The sequence below is a fragment of the Rhineura floridana genome, chromosome 2 (assembly GCF_030035675.1).
Source record: "Rhineura floridana isolate rRhiFlo1 chromosome 2, rRhiFlo1.hap2, whole genome shotgun sequence".
NCBI lineage: Eukaryota > Metazoa > Chordata > Lepidosauria > Squamata > Rhineuridae > Rhineura > Rhineura floridana.
Window position 1 is genome coordinate 38,177,521 of NC_084481.1, and position 25,401 is coordinate 38,202,921.

The 25,401-nt window shown below is 39.8% G+C and overlaps 1 protein-coding gene across 15 annotated transcripts in view; it reads left to right on the plus strand.

Moving 5' to 3' along the window:
- Window positions 1–25,401, plus strand: part of ZNF385B (zinc finger protein 385B) — a 319,282-nt gene that overhangs the window by 264,211 nt on the left and 29,670 nt on the right. For all 15 annotated transcript variants that reach the window (XM_061608316.1, XM_061608302.1, XM_061608308.1 and 12 more), the window contains one exon: window positions 24,141–24,303. In XM_061608316.1, coding sequence (XP_061464300.1) covers window positions 24,141–24,303 — 163 coding nt within the window. The remainder of the gene's footprint in view (window positions 1–24,140; window positions 24,304–25,401) is intronic.

Consider the following 25,401-nt stretch of genomic DNA (forward strand, 5'->3'; position numbering starts at 1 on the left):
TCTGTGGTGCATGGTCAAAGCTTGATCCAGGGTTTCTGACAGCAATTCAGAAAGCAGGTGGTGAGTTCTTTCAGGACAAGGAGTCTGTCTGGCAGGAAGGAAGTGGCCAGCCACTCCTCCCAGAGCTTGGAAAAGTTACTTTTTTGAACTACAACTCCCATCAGCCCCAGCCAGCATTGCCACTGGATTGGGCTGATGGGAGTTGTAGTTTAAAAAAAGTAACTTTTCCAAGCTCTGACTCCTCCTTGGGGCGATCTCGCCTGAGCAGGGGAAGATCAGCTGTAGCGTGCTATAGCTGATCTTCTTCTCCTCGGGGGCGATCTCCCCGGAGCAGAGGAAGATCTTCTCCTCCTCTGGGGCAATCTCGCCCGAGCAAGGGAAGATCAGCTGTAGCACACTACAGAGTGCCTCCTGGATATATCCCTGCCAGGGCTGTGGAGTCGGAGTCGGGAGCAATTTTGGATGAAGTCGGAGTCGGTAGAAATGTACCGACTCCGACTCTGGCTGCAAAATAAATTTTGATTGACAAATTTTTTAAAATATAAATTCAAAATGTCAAAGAAGCTTCCCACGAAGTCAGCTGTAGTTGAGCATTTCACCATAACTCAAGATGGAAAACATTTTGTGTGTCAGTGTATGACACAGGACCCAGATGAAGACAAATGCTGTGATACCAAGATCAGCGCATATTCAGGCAGCAATAAAAATGCTCCTATGAGAGCTTCCAATTTAAAAAGACATTTACAGCCCTTTCCAGGCCTGTGGGGTTGGAAGCAATTTTGGGTGGAGTTGGAGTCGGAGTTGGACAGTAGAAAGATAGAGGAGTCGGAGTCGAAGGTTTAGTGTACTGACTCCACAGCCCTGATCCCTGCCAAGAGATATATCCCCTTACAGCGCAACCTATACATCAGGGGCTCCCAAACTGTGGTCTGTATTTCCACCAACAACCAGCTTGCAAAATTCCTGAGAATTTAACAATCGGCTCTCGCGAGCCAGCTTGAGCCAGCTCCAGCACACCACTGTATGGACCACACATGAATCTCAGTAGTGCAGAGGTGGGGAACCTGTGGCCTCCAGATATTGTTGGACTCCAACTGCCATCATATCTGGCCATTGGCCATACAGGCTGGGCTAGTGGGAGAACACTTTAAAAGGTATGAAAAAGTGGTCTTGTATTTGACATATAAAAAAGTGGGCTTATTTCTGAAATGAAGGAACCTCAAAGAAAATATTAAGCCCAAATTAGGATTACAGGACAACCAGAACTTTTGCAAATTTCTAACTACTATGTATTATTATTATTTTATGCATGTTCCCAGGCTGTACTATCTAAAGTCTGGGACCAGATTTAAAAACAAACAAACAAAATGCTAGTGGATACTAAAAATGTAGAAGGAATCAATAACATCAAGTGGAAATCCACCAAACTGTAGCTGGGATTTTTGTCAACCATTCCATCCCCTCTCTAAATAAGACTGTTTATATTGATTCTTTAAGTTTGGAGGGTATTGAAGCAGATAGGTGGTAATTAAAAGCATAAATCTCCGAGAGGCTGTGAAGGTAATTCTCTTCTTTGCAGACAGAACTGACAAAATGATGAACACTTCAGCTCCAACATGACAGAAATATTACATGATTACAGGCTGCAGGGGCATAATGTTCAGAAAGTTCTATTCAATAGCAGTTATTTAACAAAGCTTTTAGCAAAAGTTCTTAGTTTCCCATCTGAATCTATGTAAAGGGTTGATCTGACTAGGTTTCTCCTGTCTCTATAGTCCGTTTCAGGGATACTCTGCATTAATTTGTTTAAATAAACTAAATGCAAGAAGCACTGGTAATATGGAGAGGAAAATGTTACATTTGGATTTTTTTAAAAAAATATTCTGCTCTGTTGTAAGAAAAGGCTTGATTTGTTTTGCCTCTTTTTAATTTTTTATATCATCCTCTTGTCAGATGGCCATCCAAGGTGGGTCCTGCCTCAGTAACAAAATTGTACTTCCACGCCTCCAGGTCTCTGGGCAAATTAAAACTGGACAAAGCATGAATAACATTATACCCTGGAGCTGGGCAGACCTATTTCTGCCTAGTAAACATAATAGTATTAAAATGGAGAAAAACATGGGATAGTCAGCCAACCAGCCAATGCCCTAACTTGCTCCTGGTGGTGGCCAGTAAAATTGTACATAGCTAGCAGCTTTGCTGGTCCCTAAGAGAGAGTTTTGCACTGTAAAACAATAGTAGTCAATGTTAAGCAGACTGAAGTTATTCTCAGCTTGCTTTTGTTCACAGATAATTATTGCTGAATTAAGCTAATTATTATTAAGGATTGGTGTGTAAGATTTATGAAACTTGAGTCAACGTTTCAGGCTCATTTTGGTATTTTCAAAGTTAACTTGTGCAAAAGTGAAATACGTTTTCATTCCACAGCTTCCAGTAATGTGTGGACCTTAAAAGTAAATGGAGGTGCTATTATAATGTGAAAGAATGATTGATTCACATATGCAACTGTAATAAACCACTTGAGGCAGCTTGTGTTTTTTTTATTTGTAATGTTACTGTTTAATATTTAGTAAGCAATCTCTACGCTTTGTGTAGACTAAAGGCATCATAAACAAAACGTTAATTGGATATCAAAAAGTCGTATCATTACCTTGGAAATTGTTAATTGTAAATTGTTAAATTGAACCATTTGTGAGTGTTTTAATACATTGCATGTCTAGAACGCACTCCCAGTGCAGACCTTGCTTGTAGATGAGTTTAACACAAGCAGAGCGTATCCAGCATTTCTGTACTCTTCTTGACATGGAATTGGTGCCCTCCCCCTCAGAAGTTTCCCAAGTTCAATATTACTACGGTACTTTAATGGATACACAGCTCGGGCTTTGGTTAAATTTCATTCCTTATCTACAGTCCATAAATTATTATCAGCTAGATCAAATTTAGCAAGACAAGGAATGATTATACATAGATTTTTTGTTAATAGAGTTCATCCTAAACCTCTTTTTACTAACTATACCCATCTTAGAATAACATCTCAAGTACAACCTACTTTCATTTTGCCTGATGAACCTTTAATTGATTTGTCCTTGACTACATCCCACCAAGGGATGACTGTCAACTCAGGCCTCGCCAGAGTTAGACTCGCTGCCACAAGCTTCTGTTAATTCATTTACTCCAGAAGAGATTTTACTTATCGGCTCTTTTAGCTCCTTACCAGAGGCGAATCAGGACGAGATTTTGGATAGATTAGACCGCCTGAAAATTCACCTCATTTCTCTCAAAACTCAAAACCCCCTACCCTATTCAGAAGAAAACCCCAAATTTTCTGTCACCTTAGAACCAATAATACAGATCTTAAAACCCGATTTGTCAGCCAATCAAAGGCGCCTCGAATCCACTCAATTGGATCCAATGATGGGCCCTCTGGCCCTTAAGTACACGCATTGGGAGAATGATAAGGGTCCCTCTGACAAAGATCTTTCTTCCCTTTTGGCGGAAGATTCTAATTTCGTTAATGCATCCACATACAAACTTGCTAAAAAGGCAAAAATTACCTCCCCAGGTCATTGGTGCAAGATGCGTTATTTGCAACTGGAAGAAAGGGGATCTACTATGGCCCCCCAGCCCATGGCACCAACTCTTGTTGTTCCCCAAGGTATAACCCCCTCAATACCTATCTCCCAAAATGGGTGTATTGCTCCTTCATATCTCTTTGAAGATATTAACATTATTTGACCATTTTCTATTTTATCCTGGAATATAAATGGCTGGGAGAACAAATGCCAGGATATTGATTTTATTAATTTTCTAAATTCTTTTACGATTGTATGCCTACAGGAAACGTGGGCGTTGTTTTCGTCGACTATGAACTTGCCAGGCTATCAATCTTTTTTCTCACCTGCAGTAAAATCCTCGGCGAAAGGCCGTCCTAGCGGGGGCCTCTCAACCTTTATATCGTTGTCTCGGACCCTATTGATTGACTTAATCCCTTCATCCATGCCTAATAATATCTTGGTGCTTAGGATAAAGGGTCCATGGAAAGAATATCTGATCTGCATTAACGTTTATCTCCCTCCCAGTACAAACCTATCTGGTGACGACTCTAATTTATGGGCTAGGATGGAGGAATCCCTATCTCAGCAGGAGACTAAGTTCCCAAATGTTAGAATTCTCCTATGTGGAGACCTGAATGCCAGAATAGGGAACAATTGGCCATATAAATCTTTAACTTCTAACTTTGATCCCCTAATACAAGATACTTTCCAGTATGTAGGCTTGCAAGATACAAAGTCCAATAAACAGGGTCCCCAGCTAATCGAGTTAGCATCACTTCACTCTTTGGAAATTTTAAATGGCTCTCATCTAGATTCCTCTAAAGGCTCGTTTACCTACATGGAGCTAGTCTCATTGATTACATCTTAGTGTCCCACAAGCTTTTAGGGGATATCATTGACTTTACAATAGAACCTCGAATTGAAAGTGATCATTTCCCGCTCCTTTTAAGATTGAAGTCCTCTACTGATCACAATATGCATTTCTCCCCCTCTTGGGCTACCCAAAATGCAGAGAAAAGAATCCCTTGGTCTGAGAGGATTAGATCTATTTGCGAATCTCTTGTTTAAGTCTAATACATTTCAATTACTACGTCAGTCAATCTTGGATGATTCTTATGATTCTATACTAGCCTTTCAATCCATCCTTTCAAATCTTAGACCTTACTTAACTCAATACAATAAGGGCCCTTTTAGTATTATTAATACACATTCTTGGTTTGACCAGGACTGCAGAGTAGCGAAAAGACATCTTAAATCTTCTTTTTCGCTTTTTCTCAATTTTAAGTCACAGCAAATCTACTTGGCCTATAAAATAGGAAAGGCTTCCTATAGATGCCTTATAAAGGGGAAAAAAGCTGAGTTTGCTGAACGTTCTTGGCTGCATTCATTTAAAGCAACATTTGGAAACCAGGAACGTAGGTTTTGGCAATTAGTTAAATCTGGGTCCTCTTCTATCAATTATTCCCAGGTTGCGCAGATCCCGCTAGCTGATTGGCACACCCATTAAAAAAAATTATACTTTTCATCCATATCCTCAGAAATTATTCCTAACAATTTGAATAATCTGACTCTGCCATCTTGGCTCCCAGTAACAGAAATCAAAATCTTGATTAATTCGCTGAAATTTGGAAAAGCTCCTGGTGAAGACTTCCTCCCGCCAGAAATTTTTAAACATTTCTCCGATTGGTGGGCTTCTCTCCTAGCGCGTTTATTTACTAAAATCAATGTTTCAGGGGATGTTCCAGAAGGTTGGAGAAATAATATCATCCCTACATATAAGAAAGGTGATCCATCTGCCCCCTCAAACTATTGACCAATTAGTTTATTGAATGTAGTTTCTAAAATATACAGTAAATTTCTCCTTAACAAACTAAATGACTGGGTCGATTTTCATCAAATAATTCATCCCGAACAAATTGGATTCCGAAAAGGGTCTTCACCTACGGACCATTGCCTGACTCTCTACTTTTTAGCGAGACAGAGTATAGTCGGTCCTACAAAACATTTGTACACGGCTTTTGTAGATCTAGCCGCTGCATTTGATTCGGTTGATCGGCCCCTTTTATGGTTTAAGTTGCATGATTTGAACATTGATCCGCGCTTGCTTCACCTTATTAGAGCTCTTCACACCAACACTATTGCTTATGTAAGAGACGGCCGTACAGGAGCTCTATCAGAACCAATTAAGGTGGAGAAGGGAGTCAAACAAGGCTGTCTATTAGCCCCCCTTCTCTTCAATTTGTTTCTGAATAATGTTATTCCTACCCTTTCTGGCCCGCAATTTTATTCACCATCAATCGGCTGTAGAAAAGTATCAATTGTACTCTATGCTGATGATATGGTCCTTCTTTCCCTAGTCCCTCTCGGTCTTCGGAGGCTATTAAGCAGTTTACAATCCTATTGCTCTAAAGAAAGTTTAAAAATTAACTACGACAAAACTAACATATTAGTTTTCGGCAAGAGATATAAAGGACATCGCTGGCAGATGGCAGGTAAACAGTTAGCCCAGTTTCGTGCATATAAATATCTGGGAATATATTTCTCGGACACTTTGTCATGGAAGACTCATTTACAATATATTAAATCCACAGCTGCTAAAACAATCGGAGCCATTTTAAAATTTTACCGCACTTCCGGAGGTAATCAGATTTTACCAGCCCTAAAAAATTTTAAAGCCAAAGTGGTTCCCCAGATTCTGTTTGGGGCTTCGGTATGGGGTTGGGAAAATAATATCATAAAATTATTAGAACCCATACAAAATGACTTTCTCAGGCATACTTTGTTTTTGCCAAAAGGATCATCAGCAGCTATGTTACGATCAGAGACCGGTCTTCCACCGCTGTCTGCTCGAATACATATTGTTCTTATGAAGTTTCTGAAATCTTTAGAGGTTCCTCAGGATAGTAAATTACTAAAACTATGCACAGACCATCCCCTGGCCACTAAAATGTGGAAGAGCAATTTAGCAGATTTGATCCATAACTATCACATTTCATTTGAGGAATTCAATTCGCTCTCTAATAATAAACGACTCCGAGAAGCAATCGTTCTCCATTCCCTAAAAGTTGATAGATTATCTCTTATTAACTCAAAGGTTGTCCCTTGGTTCTGGAGGTTTAAGTTAGACTCCCAATGTTCACTTTATCTTATATCCCCTCTTCCATTGGCCTTGCGACACGCTTTTACAGCGTTACGTTTTTTTACTTTGCCAAATGCTGACAGAGAGGGCAGGTTTTCTGAAGTTCCCAAAGGCTATGTATCTGTGGATCCCTTGTGTCGGAAGATCTCTCTCACATACTGTTCTTTTGCCCACTCTATAATAACCCACGATATAGATTCCTCAGGAATTGGATTGATAATAATTGGATGAATACAATTGAGGATAAAATAAAAATTTTAATGTCTGACTTTAATCCTGAGGTAACATATAACGTTTCGCTGTTTACCATAGCTGCTCGCAACTTAAGGGCCAATTTTAAAAAACTACAAATGCTCAATGCTTTACCTTTAGATAGTAACTGAGTCAATTCTTAATTTTATTCCCGGTGCTCTTATTATTATTGTCTTGAGTGTATGGTTTTAAAATTTTGTAATTTGATTGCTTATGTTTTGTTTTGTAATGCTATAGGCCTTCGGCCTCGCAGTTCAATAAACTTGACTTGAAACTTGACTTGTAGATGAGTATCATTTAGTTGATGTGGACTAATCTGTTAATTGCGTTTGGCTTTAGAAAGTCCACCCTCAGAGCAATGAATTGGGCTTTTAAGTTTTTCAGCCCCATGGCTTTGTAGATTGCAATTTACTGGACACCTTTCGGATGTTTAATATTAATGCAGATGCACACAGATCTACACATTTTTAGATGCTTGTGACATGAAAAATTTCTCCAAGAAATTAGTCTTTGTTTACAATTTTAAAAATATAAATAACTTAAAGAACAAATGTGTCACATACGCAGCAAAAAGAAAGACAAATGGCATAATCTCTTATCATAAATATCAAATCAAAGACATTACTTCTTTCCAAATATTTTCCTTTGACATTAACCCATTCCAAAATTGAAGGAGAGAATTTCATTGCTCATTTGATATATATATAAAACCTGTCTTATCTCCTGGATAGGTGAAACATTTCCCTAAACACTGATAGTAGGACCCTGTATGCTATTTCTGATAAACTTCAAATAAGCCCTGTGATGTTCCTGTGTCTCTGGAATTATCACCTCCTGATTCCCAAGCACCATAAGGAAATCTCCAGGAAGTCCGCCTCAGCCTGGATCAGATATGCCCTCTGAATCACAGACTTCAGCCCTACCACCTTTTCCCCAAAAGGTGACCGCTGGTGTAATCTGTCTGTAAAATTGGTATAAGTATGGAAAATGGAAATGGACTGCCTTCAAGTTGATTCCGACTTATGGTGACCCTATGACTAGGGTTTTCATGGTAAGTGGTATTCAGAGGGGGTTTACCATTGCCTTCCTCTGAGGCTGAGAGGCAGTGACTGGCCCAAGGTCACCCAGTGAACTTCATGGCTGTGTGGGGATTCGAACCCTGGTCTCCCAGGTCATAGTCCAACACTTTAACCACTACACCACACTGGCTCTCCTGGTATAAGTATAGGTACATAATTTAGTATTGTAGCACTCTTTACCAAGCTGACACGTGGGATTTTGAATCAAACAAATAAACTTTTTTATACAAGATGTTATATGTGATAGTTGAATAAGTCTTTATTGTCCCTTTCTTGTCTACTTATCCTAGCCCACTAATTCCAATGAAATTCTCCCCCAGAACTACATCCCTTCTAACTAGATGTTCTCTTTTTGATCCCTAACCCTATCTAACTCTAACTGTCAAACCCCAATGGTTTTTGTCTTTCAAACTCCCCTCAGAATTCTCACTCCCACACCCCTACCTGTCAGTCATACTTCATCTGTACCTACTAACAAGAACCAGAAATTTTAGAATGTGAGGTGAAAGCTGCTCTTAAAATTCTTGGAAGAAACAAATCACCAGGAACAGATGGCATACCAATAGAGTTGCTACAAGCTACTGAGACTGAATCTGTCCAAATTTTGACTAAAATCTGTCAAGAAATATGGAAAACTAAACAATGGCCCACAGACTGGAAGTGTTCAATATATATCCCAATTCCAAAGAAAGGGGATCCCAGAGAATGCAGTAATTATCGGACTATTGCCTTAATATCCCATGCAAGTAAAGTAATGCTCAAGTTTCTACAACAAAGGCTCTTACCATATATGGAGCGAGAAATGCCAGACATCCAAGCTGGATTTAGAAAGGGAGGAGGCACCAGAGATCATATCGCAAACATTTGTTGGATAATGGAACGGAGCAAGGAATTTCAGAAGAAAATCACCCTGTGCTTTATAGACTACAGCAAAGCCTTTGACTGTGTAGATCATGAAAAACTATGGAATACTTTAAAAGAAATGGGGGTGCCACAGCATCTGATTGTCCTGATGCGCAACCTATACTCTGGACAAGAGGCTACTGTAAAGACGGAATGTGGAGAAACCGAGTTCCCAATAGAAAAGGGTGTGAGATGGGTGTATTTTATCACCCTACTTGTTTAATCTGTACGCAGAATATATCATACGGAAAGCGGGATTGGACCAAGATGAAAGAGGTGTGAAAATTGGAGGGAGAAACATCAATAATTTAAGATATGCAGACAGTGCCATACTCTTAGCAGAAACCAGTAATGATTTGAAATGAATGCTGATGAAAGTTAAAGAGGAAAGCACAAAAGCAGGACTACAGCTAAATGCAAGAAGACTAAAGTAATGACAACGGAAGATTTATGTAACTTTAAAGTTGACAACTAGGACATTGAACTTGTCAAGGATTATCAATACCTTGGCACAGTCATTAACCAAAATGGAGACAATAGTCAAGAAATCAGAAGAAGGTTAGGACTGGGGAGGGCAGCTATGAGAGAACTAGAAAAGGTCCTCAAATTCAATGATGTATTACTGAACACCAAAGTCAGGATCATTCAGACCATGATATTCCCGATCTCTATGTATGGATGTGAAAGTTGGACAGTGAAAAAGGCGGACAAGAGAAAAATCAACTCATTTGAAATGTGGTGCTGGAGGAGAGCTTTGCGCATACCATGGACTGCGAAAAAGACAAATAATTGGGTGTTAGAACAAATTAAACCAGAACTGTCACTAGAAGCTAAAATGATGAAACTGAGGTTATCACACTTTGGACACATCATGAGAAGACATGATTCACTAGAAAAGACAATAATGCTGGGGAAAACAGCAGGGAATAGAAAAAGAGGAAGACTAAACAAGAGATGGATTGATTCCATAAAGGAAGCCACAGACCTGAACTTACAAGATCTGAACAGGGTGGCTCATGACAGATGTTCTTGGAGGTCACTGATTCATAGGGTCGCCATAAGTTGTAATCGACTTGAAGGCACATAACAACAACAATCAGAACACAATTTCAAAACAGTTTTAAACATATAAATAATACTGATTTTGTTAACATTGCACTATAAATGGCTATGTCATCAATATATGGCAGTGCATAGTCTGACATGCCTCTGAGCACTTCGTTAACTAGTCTCTGAAACTATGCTGGACTATTCATCAAGCCAAAAGGGAGCACATGAACTCAAAAGGCCCATCTGGTGTTATAAACGCAGATTTTTCTCTGGACTTTTCTTCCAAATCCATCTACCAGAATCCCTTACATAGGTCTGTGGTAGATATCACAGAGGCTGAACTCAATAGATCTAATAAAATATTCATCCATGGCTTAGGATAGGCATCCTTAACTGTGACTCTGTTCAGCTTTCTATAGTCTACACAGAATCTAATTGATCCATCTGGCTTTTTGACTAATACTATTGATGAGGCCCATGGGCTATTTATTTATTTATTTATTACATTTATATACTGCCCCATAGCCGAAGCTGTCTGGGTGGTTTACAGCAATTAAAAACAATAAAAACAAATATACAAATTTTAAAACACAAAAAACAATTTAAAAACAAATTTAAAAAAATTAAAAACAATTTAAAAACACATGCTAAGATGCCTGGGAGAAGAGGAAAGTCTTGACCTGGCACCGAAAAAATAACTATTAGACTCTTTGATAACACCTATCTCCAGCGTCTCCTGAACCTCCCTCCTTATATCTGCAAGCAACTTCCTGTTCACCTTATAAACAGCTGTTTGTATAGAAGGATGATCCCTGGTGTTAATAACATGGTTTATGAGGTTGGTTATCCCAGGCTTAGAACGGAAAAGGTGTGAAAATTATTGCAGGAGTTCAAGAAGGCTTTTGGGGTATCTTTAGGTATATATTTAGCCCACTTAATGCATGTACTAACATTCTATTAACACTTTCTAACGTGAACACAATTTTAAAACAGTTTGAAACATATCAATAATTCTGATTTTGATACAAACCCAAAACCAGCAAGTAATTTACAGAAGATCTGTTAATGAAGATCAATTAGAGTGAAACTAGATTAATGTTTTCCAGCCCTTACTCGGGGTTTTACAAATTGGTATGCAATCTGTATGCTTGTGTTCAGAGCTTGGAAAAGTTACTTTTTTGAACTACAACTCCCATCAGCCCCAACCAGCATGACCACTAGATTGGGCTGATGGGAGTTGTAGTTCAAAAAAGTAACTTTTCCAAGCTCTGCGTTGTGTTACAGATTTATACATTCTGTACCATAGCTATCCATGCTACGTAATCACTTGCAGCAACAGCCCCATCACTGGATTATATAATCTGTGGTTCAACTCCTTAACATCATTTCTCCATTTATATCAGCCTCTAGTTTTAAAGTTGGTTTATAGATTGGAGATCTTCATTTCTCCATATGAACATTTTTTAAAAGAAATAGCTAGTCTTCATTAAGGCCAAATTTTAAATATTTACTGATAGGAGAATAGACTACTTTCCTCAAATTATATTGCTTTTATGCCTCGTTTCCCCCAACCCCAACTTTTTCAGAAATTTTCAATGGAGCTAAAAGGCCAGATTTATCAAAGGAAACATGGGCAGATATTTTATGGTGCACTTACTTAAAGAAAAGTGGGTGGGAACTAGCTAATTTGCAGGCTATTACCCAGACAAGTTACAGCTCGGGAACACAAGCATCAGGGCGCTATCCATAGAATTCTTAAAATTTAAAATTAAGATTCCATATTTTAAATGAGTAGAAATAAAAGTCTTAGTACAGTACAATGTATCATCATGTAAGTAGGCCACCCCTACCATGAGCAAAGGGAGACAGCTGCCTCAGGGAGCAGAGGCTAGGAATTGTGAAATGTTGTAAGACAGAGCTGTGTTAGTGGACATGCATGGGTGTGTGAGTGCACACACTCAGAGTCAGCCTGCTGCCCTCAGGTTCACTGGAGGATGTTGTCCCATTGCCAATTTCCACTGCCAGCCCAGTCAGCTTCTGTACATGGAATGGGGGCACACCATGCTCTCCATAGCTTCAGACAGCAATACCTCACGGACTGGCCCTACATACAAGGCTCCCATTGTAGCAACCCTTTTTTGCACTGCTACTTCCAGACCAGTTGGAACTGCCAATCAAATGTTTGAAATGATTTATTTCACAGTGTATTGGAAAGAAAATATACAAAGTAAATAGTATGCCATTGGGATGTATGTGTGGGGAGATCCTAAATTGTGAATAAAAAAGAATTTTCCATTTCCTTATACAGACAGGAATGGTTCAAGTTTTTCTTTTCTTTCTTTTTCTTTTTGGGTGAATTAAAATGTTGCCCATCCCCTTGTGTCTTAGCTTGCTTGCTTGCTTCATATTGATTGATCGATTGATTTGATCTGAGTTGATTTATATCCCGCCCTTCCTCCCAGCAGGAGCCTAGGGCGGCAAACAAAAGCACTAAAAACACTTTTAATCATCATACCAAAAGACTTTAAAATGTATTAAAACAAAACATCTTTAAAAACATTTTTTAAAAAAATCTTTTAAAACATCTTTTAAAAAAAGGTTTAAAAACATCTTTAAAAAAGGGGGGAGCTGGCAACCAAGAGGTCTTCTGTATCTTTAAAAGTTGTGCAGGGGGAAGGGAGAATTCCACCTTGTGGTTTTTCTCATTACAGTGTTGCAAGAACACCTGCACTTGGCTGACTTTCTCTTCTCCTAAAGATACAGGATCAGTCTCAGGCCAGGAACCTGGCAACCCTAGATGTGACAGCACTGAGAATAAGCCCTTATATAGTGTAGGGGGCTTGGGAAACATGCAACAAGCTTCATTAGAAAAGGAAGGATAAATAGGGGAGTGCCTTGTCCCCCCAGCCCTAATTTCTGCCAGTCTTGCACCAACCAAGACCTGTATCAAGGGTGTTTCTCCTCTTCTTACAGGCAAGCAGTAAAAGCTATCCATCTTTTGCCTTGCTTGCTTGTACAGGAGCTTGAGCTATTGTAGCATAAGCATATGCTATGAAGGATAAAATTCTTCTAATTATTTCTTCATGTATTTAATACTTCTGAAACAGACTTTAACATGACATTTGGCTGGATTTTTGATGATGGGGCCTTTTTTAGATAGTTGGAAAAACCATACCAGCTATGCCGATTTTGAAAATAAAATGACATACACACACTATTCTGTTTACAATGTCATTTTTACCTCTTTGTCAAACTTGTGTGACATCATGCTTTGTGCCTTTGCACTAGTGCAAGTTGTTAGGTATAACAAGTTTTATGATTCAGAAAGATGTTTGAAAGTATGCAGTCCAAATATGTAGGAAATATGAAATAATTGGGACCTACCGTCTGGGAACTGGAGCATCTGTCATCAGTGCGATGATGACATACCTCTGTTTCTCTACTCTATCTGAATCAGGACAGGCTGTGAACATGTTTGATCAGTGTCCTGGCTCAGTCCCTTGGAATTAGACTCAGGATCACTGACATGCTTTTCTCCGTTATTTTTAAAGCAAAACTTAACTCTAGAGTGGTACACGGATCACGTTACAGATTCCAGAGGGGTCTACACGGTGGCTACTCAAGCTAAGATGTTGTTGCAACAATTTGACATGCCCCTGAGATCACTTAAGTGATCTCACTACTTGTGGGGGACCCTTCTGTTGAATTGGGACTGGGTCAGCAAACAGGCACTCCTATAGACGGGCTGGTGAGCAGGCTCTGTTCAGTCTTGCACAGTTGGCAACACATCCTTGGCAATGGGGGAGGAGATTCCTGGACCAGTTCTTCTCCAGTTTCCTCCTCCAGCAGCATTTCCCGACTCCTCTTGTCCGTAGGGTGGAGTGAGAGACAGCTCTGGAGGCAGAGCAGGGTTAGAAGGCACAAAGATGGTTCATCTCATTTATCACAGCTGGTGCCTCAGGGATGGGGTTATCACAGGCCAGACTACTGAAGCCTTCTCCAGTTTCAACCACCTCCCATTGCAGACCACTGGGCCCCTCCCCTGGATCCACTGGGTCTTCCTCCTCCTGCTGCTCACTTTTCCAGGAGTTCTCAACAGGGCTTATGATAACTGGTCCCTGGAAGCAGTGATGGGCTGGATGGGAGCCAATAAATTGAGGCTGAATAAGAAGGAAGAGATATGGGTGGGCAGTTCCTGTGTCTGGGAATTAAGTGGACAACCTGTTCTGAGAGAGGGTCATTCCCCCTGGAGGAAGAGGTTCGTTGTCTATTCTCAGATTCCAATTTGTCATTGGAGTCCCAAGTGCTTTCTGTGGCCAGGAGTGCTTATGCCCAGCTTAGGCTGATTTGGCAGGTATAGCTGTTCGTCGATCAGGATAACCTGGTCTCAGTTGCCCATGCCCTCGTGGCCAGCCTAGACTATGCAATATACTCTACATGGGCCTGCCCTTGAAGATGGTCCAGAAGCTACAAGTAGTTCAAAATGTGGTTGCTAGTTTGTTGAGCGGGGCACCTGATGGGACCATGTGTCACTGATCCTGAGAGTGCTGCACTGGTTACCAGGGAGCTACTGAGCACAGTTCAAGGTGGGACCCAAGTACCTAAAAAAGCATGTCCTCCCAATACCATCCAACTGAGGCCCTACAATCCAGAGCTTGGAAAAGGTACTTTTTTGAACTACAGCTCCCATCAGCCCATTCCAGTGGCCATGCTGGCTGGGGCTGATGGGAGTTGTAGTTCAAAAAAGTAACTTTTCCAAGCTCTGCTACAATCAGCAGGTGAGGCACTGTTGTAGCCACTGCATGCTGCCCTGTTGGTGCTGACCCATTTGCAGAATGCCCTTCCTGGTGAACTGCATCTGTCTCCCTCTTTATAAACATTCAGGAGGAATTTAAAAACATTCCTGTTCACCTAAGTGTTTGATGGCTAAAATATGCTGTTCCAGGCAACCTTGAAATTATTAGCTATGAGGTTATATGGCTGTTTTGAAATTTTTTATTAAGAACATAAGAACATAAGAAGAGCCTACTGGATCAGGCCAGTGGCCCATCTAGTCCAGCATCCTGTTCTCACAGTGGCCAACCAGGTGCCTGGGGGAAGCCCGCAAGCAGGACCCGAGTGCAAGAACACACTCCCCTCCTGAGGCTTCCGGCAACTGGTTTTCAGAAGCATGCTGCCTCTGACTAGGGTGGCAGAGCACAGCCATCATGGCTAGTAGCCATTGATAGCCCTGTCCTCCATGAATTTGTCTAATCTTCTTTTAAAGCCATCCAAGCTGGTGGCCATTACTGCATCTTGTGGGAGCAAATTCCATAGTTTAACTATGCGCTGAGTAAAGAAGTACTTCCTTTTGTCTGTCCTGAATCTTCCAACATTCAGCTTCTTTGAATGTCCACGAGTTCTAGTATTATGAGAGAGGGAGAAGAACTTTTCTCTATCCACTTTCTCAATGCCATGCATAATTTTATACACTTCTATCATGTCTCCACTGACCCGCCTTTTCTCTAAACTAAAAAGCCCCAAATGCTGCAACCTTTCCTCGTAAGGGAGTCGCTCCATCCCCTTGATCATTCTGGTTGCCCTCTTCTGAACCTTTTCCAACTCTATAATATCCTTTTTGAGATGAGGCGACCAGAACTGTACACAGTATTCCAAATGCGGCCGCACCATAGATTTATACAACGGCATTATGATATCGGCTGTTTTATTTTCAATACCTTTCCTAATTATTGCTAGCATGGAATTTGCCTTTTTTACAGCTGCCGCACACTGGGTCGACATTTTCATTGTGCTGTCCACTACAACCCCGAGGTCTCTCTCCTGGTCGGTCACCGCCAGTTCAGACCCCATGAGCGTATATGTGAAATTCAGATTTTTTGCTCCAATATGCATAATTTTACACTTGTTTATATTGAATTGCATTTGCCATTTTTCTGCCCATTCCAGTTTGGAGAGGTCTTTTTGGAGCTCTTCGCAATCCCTTTTTGTTTTAACAACCCTGAACAATTTAGTGTCGTCAGCAAACTTGGCCACTTCACTGCTCACTCCTAATTCTAGGTCATTAATGAACAAGTTGAAAAGTACAGGTCCCAATACTGATCCTTGAGGGACTCCACTTTCTACAGCCCTCCATTGGGAGAACTGTCCGTTTATTCCTACTCTCTGCTTTCTGCTTCTTAACCAATTTCTTATCCACAAGAGGACCTCTCCTCTTATTCCATGACTGCTAAGCTTCCTCAGAAGCCTTTGGTGAGGTACCTTGTCAAACGCTTTTTGAAAGTCTAAGTACACTATGTCCACTGGATCACCTCTATCTATATGCTTGTTGACACTCTCAAAGAATTCTAATAGGTTACTGAGACAGGACTTTCCCTTGCAGAAGCCATGCTGGCTCTGCTTCAGCAAGGCTTGTTCTTCTATGTGCTTAGTTAATCTAGCTTTAATCATACTTTCTACCAGTTTTCCAGGGACAGAAGTTAAGCTAACTGGCCTGTAATTTCCGGGATCCCCTCTGGATCCCTTTTTGAAGATTGGCGTTACATTTGCCACTTTCCAGTCCTCAGGCATGGAGGAGGACCCAAGGGACAAGTTACATATTTTAGTTAGCAGATCAGCAATTTCACATTTGAGTTCTTTGAGAGCTCTCGGGTAGATGCCATCCGGGCCCGGTGATTTGTCAGTTTTTATATTGTCCATTAAGCTTAGAACTTCCTCTCTCGTTACCACTATTTGTCTCAGTTCCTCAGAATCCCTTCCTGCAAATGTTAGTTCAGGTTCAGGGATCTGCCCTATATCTTCCACTGTGAAGACAGATGCAAAGAATTCATTTAGCTTCTCTGCAATCTCCTTATCGTTCTTTAGTACACCTTTGACTCCCTTATCATCCAAGGGTCCAATTGTCTCCCTAGATGGTCTCCTGCTTTGAATGTATTTATAGAATTTTTTGTTGTTGGTTTTTATGTTCTTAGCAATGTGCTCCTCAAATTCTTTTTTAGCATCCCTTATTGTCTTCTTGCATTTCTTTTGCCAGAGTTTGTGTTCTTTTTAATTTTCTTCATTCGGACAAGACTTCCATTTTCTGAAGGAAGACTTTTTGCCTCTAAGAGCTTCCTTGACTTTGCTCGTTAACCATGCTGGCATCTTCTTGGCCCTGGCGGTACCTTTTCTGATCTGCGGTATGCACTCCAGTTGAGCTTCTAATATAGTGTTTTTAAACAACTTCCAAGCATTTTCGAGTGATGTGACCCTCTGGACTTTGTTTTTCAGCTTTCTTTTTACCAATCCCCTCATTTTTGTGAAGTTTCCTCTTTTGAAGTCAAATGTGACTATTAAGTGTTAAACTGTTTAATTTTGTTTTTAATTGTATTGTTTTGCTACTTTGTTTGCTGCCTGGGCTCCCTTGGGAGGAGGGGAGGGATAAAAATTTAATAAATAATAATCATCTTGTTTTGCAGCCATCCTTAACTATGATTTAGGGATTTAGATATAGTACTTAACCATGGTTAAAGAAAACAACCTGCAGTTTGGTCCTTATGTCTGCACAGGGACATTATCTCATTTTTTTTTAGGGCAAGAACATCCAGCAAACTAATATTGTGTGCTACAATACAAATGCATTTAAATAAAAGTATATGGGATGGGTCATGAAATGAAAAAAGAATAGTGGTCAAACTCTTTCTCACTGCAACTGCTCCTCTTTTCAGAATTGCAGTATTGCAATGTCTATTGTCACATCTGGCAGGCTGTCTGTGCTTTCTGGGCTAGTGACAGAGAAGCAAACATAATAATGTGTGAAATATAATTCATGGGCCTAGGTCTGCTGTTATGCAGGATAACCCTTGAATGTAATGAGAATACTGCTAAATTACATCACCACACAAAGTAATGAGATGCCTTTTCTCTTACCATCTGGTTCCTTTGTTGGTTCAAGCCAGTAAGAGAAGAAGATATATAATTTTGTCAAGATGAGGTAATAGAAAACTACAATTAAAGTTTCTAACACTTTATACATCCAGATTAAATTGTTAAAAGAAATCCCGAACTTCTATTACAAGTGGTATAATTTTAACAATCCTGTGCTCAGAAATGTGTACATAAAGAGAATTCAAAGTGTAAAGTGTCTACTGTGAGTCAATAAAAGCATATGAAAATAATATGTTCTCAGAAAATTCTCAGAAGTGAGTTTTCTTATGTTCCATATAAACTGCTAACCCAAATGGCTAGGTAGGAAATAATATAAAGTAAAATGTTTACACTATATTTTTCTTTGCATTTATATGGACTATTTTCTGTTGCCTTCAATTTTCTGCTTAGACCAAGTATTGCACTAAAATATATGTTACAGAGATAGGCAACAAGATTTCAAGTTAGATGGCTACTTGCCTAACACTCATAAGCAAACACCCAAAATGCAAAAGATATTTGCATTTAAATGTTTTATATGCTTGCATATAATTATGAAGTTGTTTGTATTCTTAAGGTACCCAGGCAATGTTCCCGTACACCACAGATGTGTCCCTTCAGATGCTGTTGGACTACATTTCTCATCAACCATGGCCATTGGACATGGTGGCTGGGGCTGATGGAAGTTGGAGTCCAACATCTGGAGGATCACTGCCATACACATATGGAGTTTTTCAAATTCACTCAAATATCAGGAAATGTCTAATGTGGAACGTTAGTCAACACTGAAATGAATTCCCATTCATTTCAGTACCTGTTGCTTCCAAGGAGCTCTATGTCTGCATCAGTACCTCTGCTGGAGCTGTTGGATTAAGATAAATGTTTTCCTAAGATACTGACACATTAGAATACCTTTGGGTCACTTCCTATTATGTCACAAGCTTAAGGATTCTTCTTTATAGGCGGGACCAGCCCAACCATTTGGCAGAATAAGTGGGGTTTGCAGGGAATGGTGACGAAGTGTTGGCATACAGTGCTGTGGGTGCCACCCAGCCTGACCTATGCTCTCACAGGTAGCTTACCTTCCTCAGGTGTGGTGGAGGACAATGTTCCATCACCAGTGCTGTGAACTGTAAGTAAGGCTGTTAACACACTAGTTGCCAAAAGAGTTTCCATTGGCCACACCTGGAGGGGGAACGGGTTGATCTGCAGATCAGTTGTGAAATCTCTTTGAAGCAATTTTTTTAAAAAAATGGCTGATACCACCAGGTTTTACAGTAAAAAGGAGTGAGATCTGAGTGGTGTTGTGTGCCCCCGTTTTCAGAAAAGAGAGGTAGAGATGCACTGGAACAGGCAAAATAGTGAGTGTGTCTGTACTCTAACAATTAGCTGTCAGCTCAGTTGGCTTTCGCAGATAGAACAAGAAGGGTTCTTGTTGTATGTGCGAAAGAACATCTTCACCTCAGAAAGCAGAATGCCTTGGGCTGGCCTTGTTTGTAGGTACTAATTGCTGAAAGTCCCATCAAAAAGTTGTAGGGTGGTTTATCCCTCTGCTGTTAACCTAGAAAATAACAGACGCAAGGGGGAACCTTACAAAGCCAACCAAAGGCTAAAGAATTTAATGTAGTACATACATACAACCAAACCACTGCCAAGTTCTGCTTCCCAGAATGCTCTCAGTCTTAGTACAAAGCCTGGGGTGGACCAACCTGGAATTGCTCAGGCTCCTTTGGGATACTGGCTACCTTCAGGGACTGAAACCATCATAGGTAAGAAGCAGTGCTTTGTAGGTTGTGTCATATATTTTCCAATAAAAATACGTCTATATGGCAGTTGGATTTTGTTTTATATGTCCCAATTTCTTTGAAATCTGTGTGAGTTTCAGTAGCTTCTTTAAAAATATGAAGAATATGCTTGTAGAAAATGCAATGCACAAAATGATCTTCTGTAAATGTACTGAATTAATGCCATCTTCAATCATGTTTTTTAGATTTAAGAGATTACATTCATCTGTTGTTTTTTTCATTGAAGTATCTCATTGGAGTGTTCATTAATTAAGTGCTTTAATATATTCTATAACTGAGTTTATAAACAGTTTTACATCTGTTTGGACTTTGTTTTCAACAGGTTTCATGTACAGTAGATGAGGAATGAAGTGAATCAAAGCCAGCAGTAGGTTATCATTGATATTGCAAGCCTCCCAATTGCCAATATCAGGAGAAAGGCTTATTAGGCAGTGTCCAGATTAAGTAAGCCTTTCTCTTCAGTACCCCTGTCTATCATGCTGTAGGGGTCTTTTGTTCGTTTTATTTGCCTTGCGCCTTTTCAGCAATGAAAGCTATGCAGTAAACGTAGTTACAATTAAAATATTTAAAGGGACACTATCTATTTGAAGGTTGTATAGCCATCTGAAAGCTTAGTAAACAGTCACGGCATTTGAAAGGTCACTTCAGCCCAGAAAACCTCTGTTTCTTAATTTCCTAGGGCCTCATCTTCAGGTGCTACTTCAGCCCCTGGAAACTGGGTCATGGGAACCATGTGTAGGTCACGCTGAGCTCCTTGGAGAAATGACAGAATAAAAATGAAAAGCAAATAAATAGATTTTTAATATTTGGATAATAAGAACAGAAGCAGGGACTGTGGCTCATACTCTCCCAACTCCTCCCCTCCCTTTCCTACTGAGTGAACCAAGATAAACTGCAAATTTTTGAATGGAAGATATTCCCAGACCCATGAGAAGGAAGCCATAGAAAAGAGGAGGGAGACATTTTGAGGTATTTTCCTGTTCTCCTTCCAGCTAGAATTCTGGAGATGAAGTAGTTTCATAGTAGGCTCCCGTCTCATTTTCTATTTAATCTGTTGACACATTTTTTGTATATAGGAAACAGCAGGACACACCAGATGTCTTCAGGCTCAACAACTATTTATTATAACCTACAGAACACAGAGCAACATTGTAAGAGGACCATAAGCAACATAACTGAATTATGTCCTGATTACTGATTATCCTGGCCAGAATTGCCCAGGCCTTTTAGCAATTCAGCACAGGAGTTGGGAATCTCTGCCCCTGGGCCATACTTGACGCACCAGAGTTTCAGATTTGGCCCATAAAAACTGTTTCTCCCAAATCATGTCTACTTGCACCACAGCTGATGTCGTATAGTATGATGGATTTGCTAATGTCGTATATGATGATGGGTGGTAGAGCTGAAGCCTCCTAGATTGGCTGCTCAACGGATTTACCTGCGGGGAGGTCCCTTGCACATCTGATGCGTGCAAAAAACAGGCTTTGGCCGCACAATCTGATGTCAGATGATTGACAGGTAGGTACTTCACCCACCTGTCAGATTTGGCCCATGAGGCTTGATCCTAATAAGGATCTGACCCAAGGAGTCAAAAGTTTCCCTGCCCTGGCTTAGAAGACCTAATTTCTCTCTCAGGCTTTGCATCCTAATGTAAAAGTGTTCTATTCCTCACATGACCTGATAGCTTGAGGCCTTCTTAAAGGGGCAGTACACAACAGCAGAATATGTATTCTGTTCACAGAATATGTCGTTTTATTGTTCTGTAGCATTTAGAAAACTGAAAGCAATAGATAACAGTGCTCAGAAATGTAGTGACAGGAATATAGAAAATAGTTGAGACTGTGTATACAATTTACTTAAAAGAGCTTCATAGTGAAAAAAGAAAAAAAACATTTAAAAATAGTCACAATATAATAAGCCACCATATAATAATTTATTAAAATTGAATAAAGTGTATATTTTGAACAGAATGATCAATTAAATTGGTGTTTTCTTTTTAAAAAAGGGCTGGTTTAGCTTTAAATGGACTGGTGTCTCTTTAAGAATTGTATGTATTGTATATATAAAAGTAAAGATTACTCAATGAACAGTACAATTCTAAGCATACTTACGAGGAAAGAAATCATGTTGAACTCAGTGTGACTTACTTCCTAGTAAATATGTTTAGGATTGGGCTGCCATTTGTTTAATCAATTTTCCTCTTTGTTTATGTGGTACCTGATAATAATTAAAAGGATGTATAAGAGTTATGTTATACTTTTATAAGCAGTCATCCTTAGCATCTCTACTATAAATATTTTAGCCAATATTTTAGCACAGTGGGAAGGAGAGCCTGGTTGGGAGTCCAGAGTCTGTGAGTTCAGATCTCCACTCCTGTCTCCTGGGTGTCAAGGGCCAGCTAAAGATCACCCCCACAGTGAGTGGCTCGGGGTTACGTGCCCTGCCACCTCTGCAGCCGTGGGCAAGCTGCATAGTCCCAAGGAGCCCAGTGGCCCTCCCAGCTGGCAGTTGCGGACAAGGAAGGGGCTGGCTTGTGCAGCTGTGGCAAGCTGAGCAGGCCCTAGCCAGCTGGGGAGGACTAGCCTCAGAGGGAGGCAATGATAAACCCCCTCTGAATACCCCTTACCATGAAAACCCCTTACCATGAAAACCTTATTCATAGGGTAGCCATAAGTCGGGATCAACTTGAAGGCAGTCCATTTCCATTTTTTAAGTATAGATTGCTAAGTTTCTGGACATGTTTCCTTCCCAAACTCTAATATATATGTATTTTTTGTTTCTGCACTAAAACAAAATGTGAGCATATAGAAATACAGTATGTTTTCTTCCTTTTAGAGTAGGAAAAGTTGGTGTTTTGCATTACATGTACCTTAGGTTAACTGCTGACTGAACCTTTTTAGCTGTTTTTTCCTGCGGTAATTTCAGTGGTACAAGCATGAGCCATGAGGACTGTGTTACTGAACACAGATGTATGTGTGTTTTTTCCTTTCCATTCCATCTGTCCCTACCCTTCACTTATACCCCAGTGACAAGGCTTTGTTATTTCATGATGTCCCAAGGTGACTGTTCAATGGCACCTAGTTACATGGAGACTAATACACTTGTCCTTTCTATAGCAACAAAGCTTTAACAACACCCAGAGGGTTTGGAGCCCAGCAGAAGTGTTGAGAAAAGTTTGTGCACTTCGTTTTTATGGCTTGCTTTCACTTTAACACAATGAGCAAATGGCAGTCTTCCTAATCCATGTCAGCCATGTAATTTTTGACAGTACACTCTGCATGATACAAGACATATTTCTTGCATTGTATTTCTATATGTGAGATGCTGAGATGTGGCTCTCTTTCTGTGTCATTTATGAGAAGCATCCTATCGTGTATGCCCCATTGATAGACATGTTAGGTAGGAGCACATTTTGTTGAAATGAATGGGATTTATCCCCAATTAATATGCTTAGGGATGTTCTCTGTGTTAGTTTGAATTACGCTTATGATCTTAACTTAAATTGTTAATATGTATACTTCAATAATGGCACAGGCATATTCATGTTCATTATTTAAAAGTTGTTGCTATATGGTGGAATTTTAAATTTCAAGTTAAAAAAAATCAGGTTTAAACATGTATTATGAAATGTTTTTAGCTGTCTTCTCTCAGCCAAAAATATTTCAGGAACAAATTCTTTAGAATAATAAATTATTAATAAACTATTACCATATATCATATCATATTATTAGAATAACAAATTTGTTAGAATAACAAACAAACCATTTGATGCCACTGTGCACTTGTGGAACATGAAATGCACCAAACGTGACCTGATCAAGTTAGCAACTAGAATCCTGTGCGTATGTCTGCCCATCTGGCAGCTGAAAGGCTGGTAACTCACATAACGTTCAGTGTGGCTTACTCCCAGATAAGTGGGTATAGGATTGAAGCTGAATACAAGTGTTCAAAGATGGTGACACACACCTAAGAAATATGCAATAATTATCCCTCCTAAAGTGGTCTGGCTTTCAAAAATATGAAAAAATTAATAGGCTGCAGTCTTACATAGCATTAGATGCAGCTGTGCCCATTGATTTCAGTAGCCTTTGGTACTCCTTTCTGCATAGGATTGGACCCTTAACATACTAATATACATTTTCTAAATTGGATATATTTACCTTCATGAAACAGCTTAAGACTTTAGATAGAATTCTACTAAGCGATTAGTAAGGAGGCTGATCCTCATATTGTAAACCATAAAAAATATATCTGCTGCATTAAAATCTCTGTTAAAGTCTGTTAAACTCCTGAATACCTAAAAGCAAGATCAATAACATAAAGTGCTCCAAAATCTTGTCAGGCAAAAGAATGTGGTGCCTATTGTTGAAAGCTGTATAACTTTTTTCTCTCTACATGATCATCCATTGAATGATATGAAGTACAAAGTACGAGCCTGATTTGTTCTCCTTTGTAGAGCCAGGCCGAGGCCCACTACAAAGGAAATAAACATGCCAAGAAGGTCAAAGCACTAGAAGCAACGAAAAATAGACCAAAAGCTGGTACTTCCAAGGACAGCACAAAGGCTAATACGAACTGCTCTGCTACACCAATCCCAGCCAGCATCTCTGACAAATCAGGTCAATTTTCATTCTATACATTGTTTGCTTCTCCTTGTTTTGCGTGAGATTCTGACTGCATGCTATCTGTCCATTACAGTGTTGATAAATATTTCATAATAAAAACTGATTTTCCTTCAATAGTCAAATCACACAGGTGGACTATAAGATTCAGAATATCTCTTACATCTTAATTGAAGTTTCAAATAGCAAAAAAAAAACCCACAAACACTTTTTTCTTTTTTAAGGAGAGACATATTTCACCCTCCTATGGAATCTTCCAAAGAATGTAAAGCTGCCGGATTCTATTTAGACCATATGATGCTGATTATCAGAATCTTCCACTCTCAGTGTTACCACCATTTTAATACAAGAGCTAGTTTTACAAAAGCCTCCTTTCTGAAAATGGAAAGAGACTAGTAAGACTCATGGGTCACATTCCCTATGCAGTTTGGTTGGCACTTCCTGATTCCAACTGAATGTAGTCATTTAGGTGATGAACAAGGAGAGGCAAACTGACAATTGCCTGGTTGAGATGTGGAGGTAGAGCGACTCCCCTATTTATGTTATTATCCTTCATTCAAATGGCAGCTTTCAAATGGGTACAGAAAGTGAGACTGTGTATTACTCTTGTCTTCTGGAACGTGTTAGAACATAAAAAGATCTTGCAGGATCAGGCCAGTGTCCCAACTAGTCCAGCATTCTGTTCTCACAGTAGGTAACCAGTGGCCTATGGAAAGCTGGCAAGCAGGGCTTGGATGCAACAGCATTCTGTCCTCCTGCAGTTTCCAGCAAGTTTCAGAAGCATATTGCCTCCAATACTGGATGCATAGAACACAGCCATCAGGCTTAATGTTATGGATATAAGCAAATGAGTGAACTGTTTGCTTCCAAGTGACATCAAATAAATCCTGCTTTGCTGTCTGTGAGCATTAGTTTGTCTGTTGCTCCATTTTATGAGCTTGTTAATACCATCTATTGTACAGAGATTAGATTATAACCTCAGTCACATGTGTTTAGAAGAGCAAATCATTTTTATCAAAGTGATTTGAAGTTGAGAAATAGAGCCCCTAGAGAGGCTCTTGGCTGTCTTATGTTTCATCTTGGCAAGTTATCTTT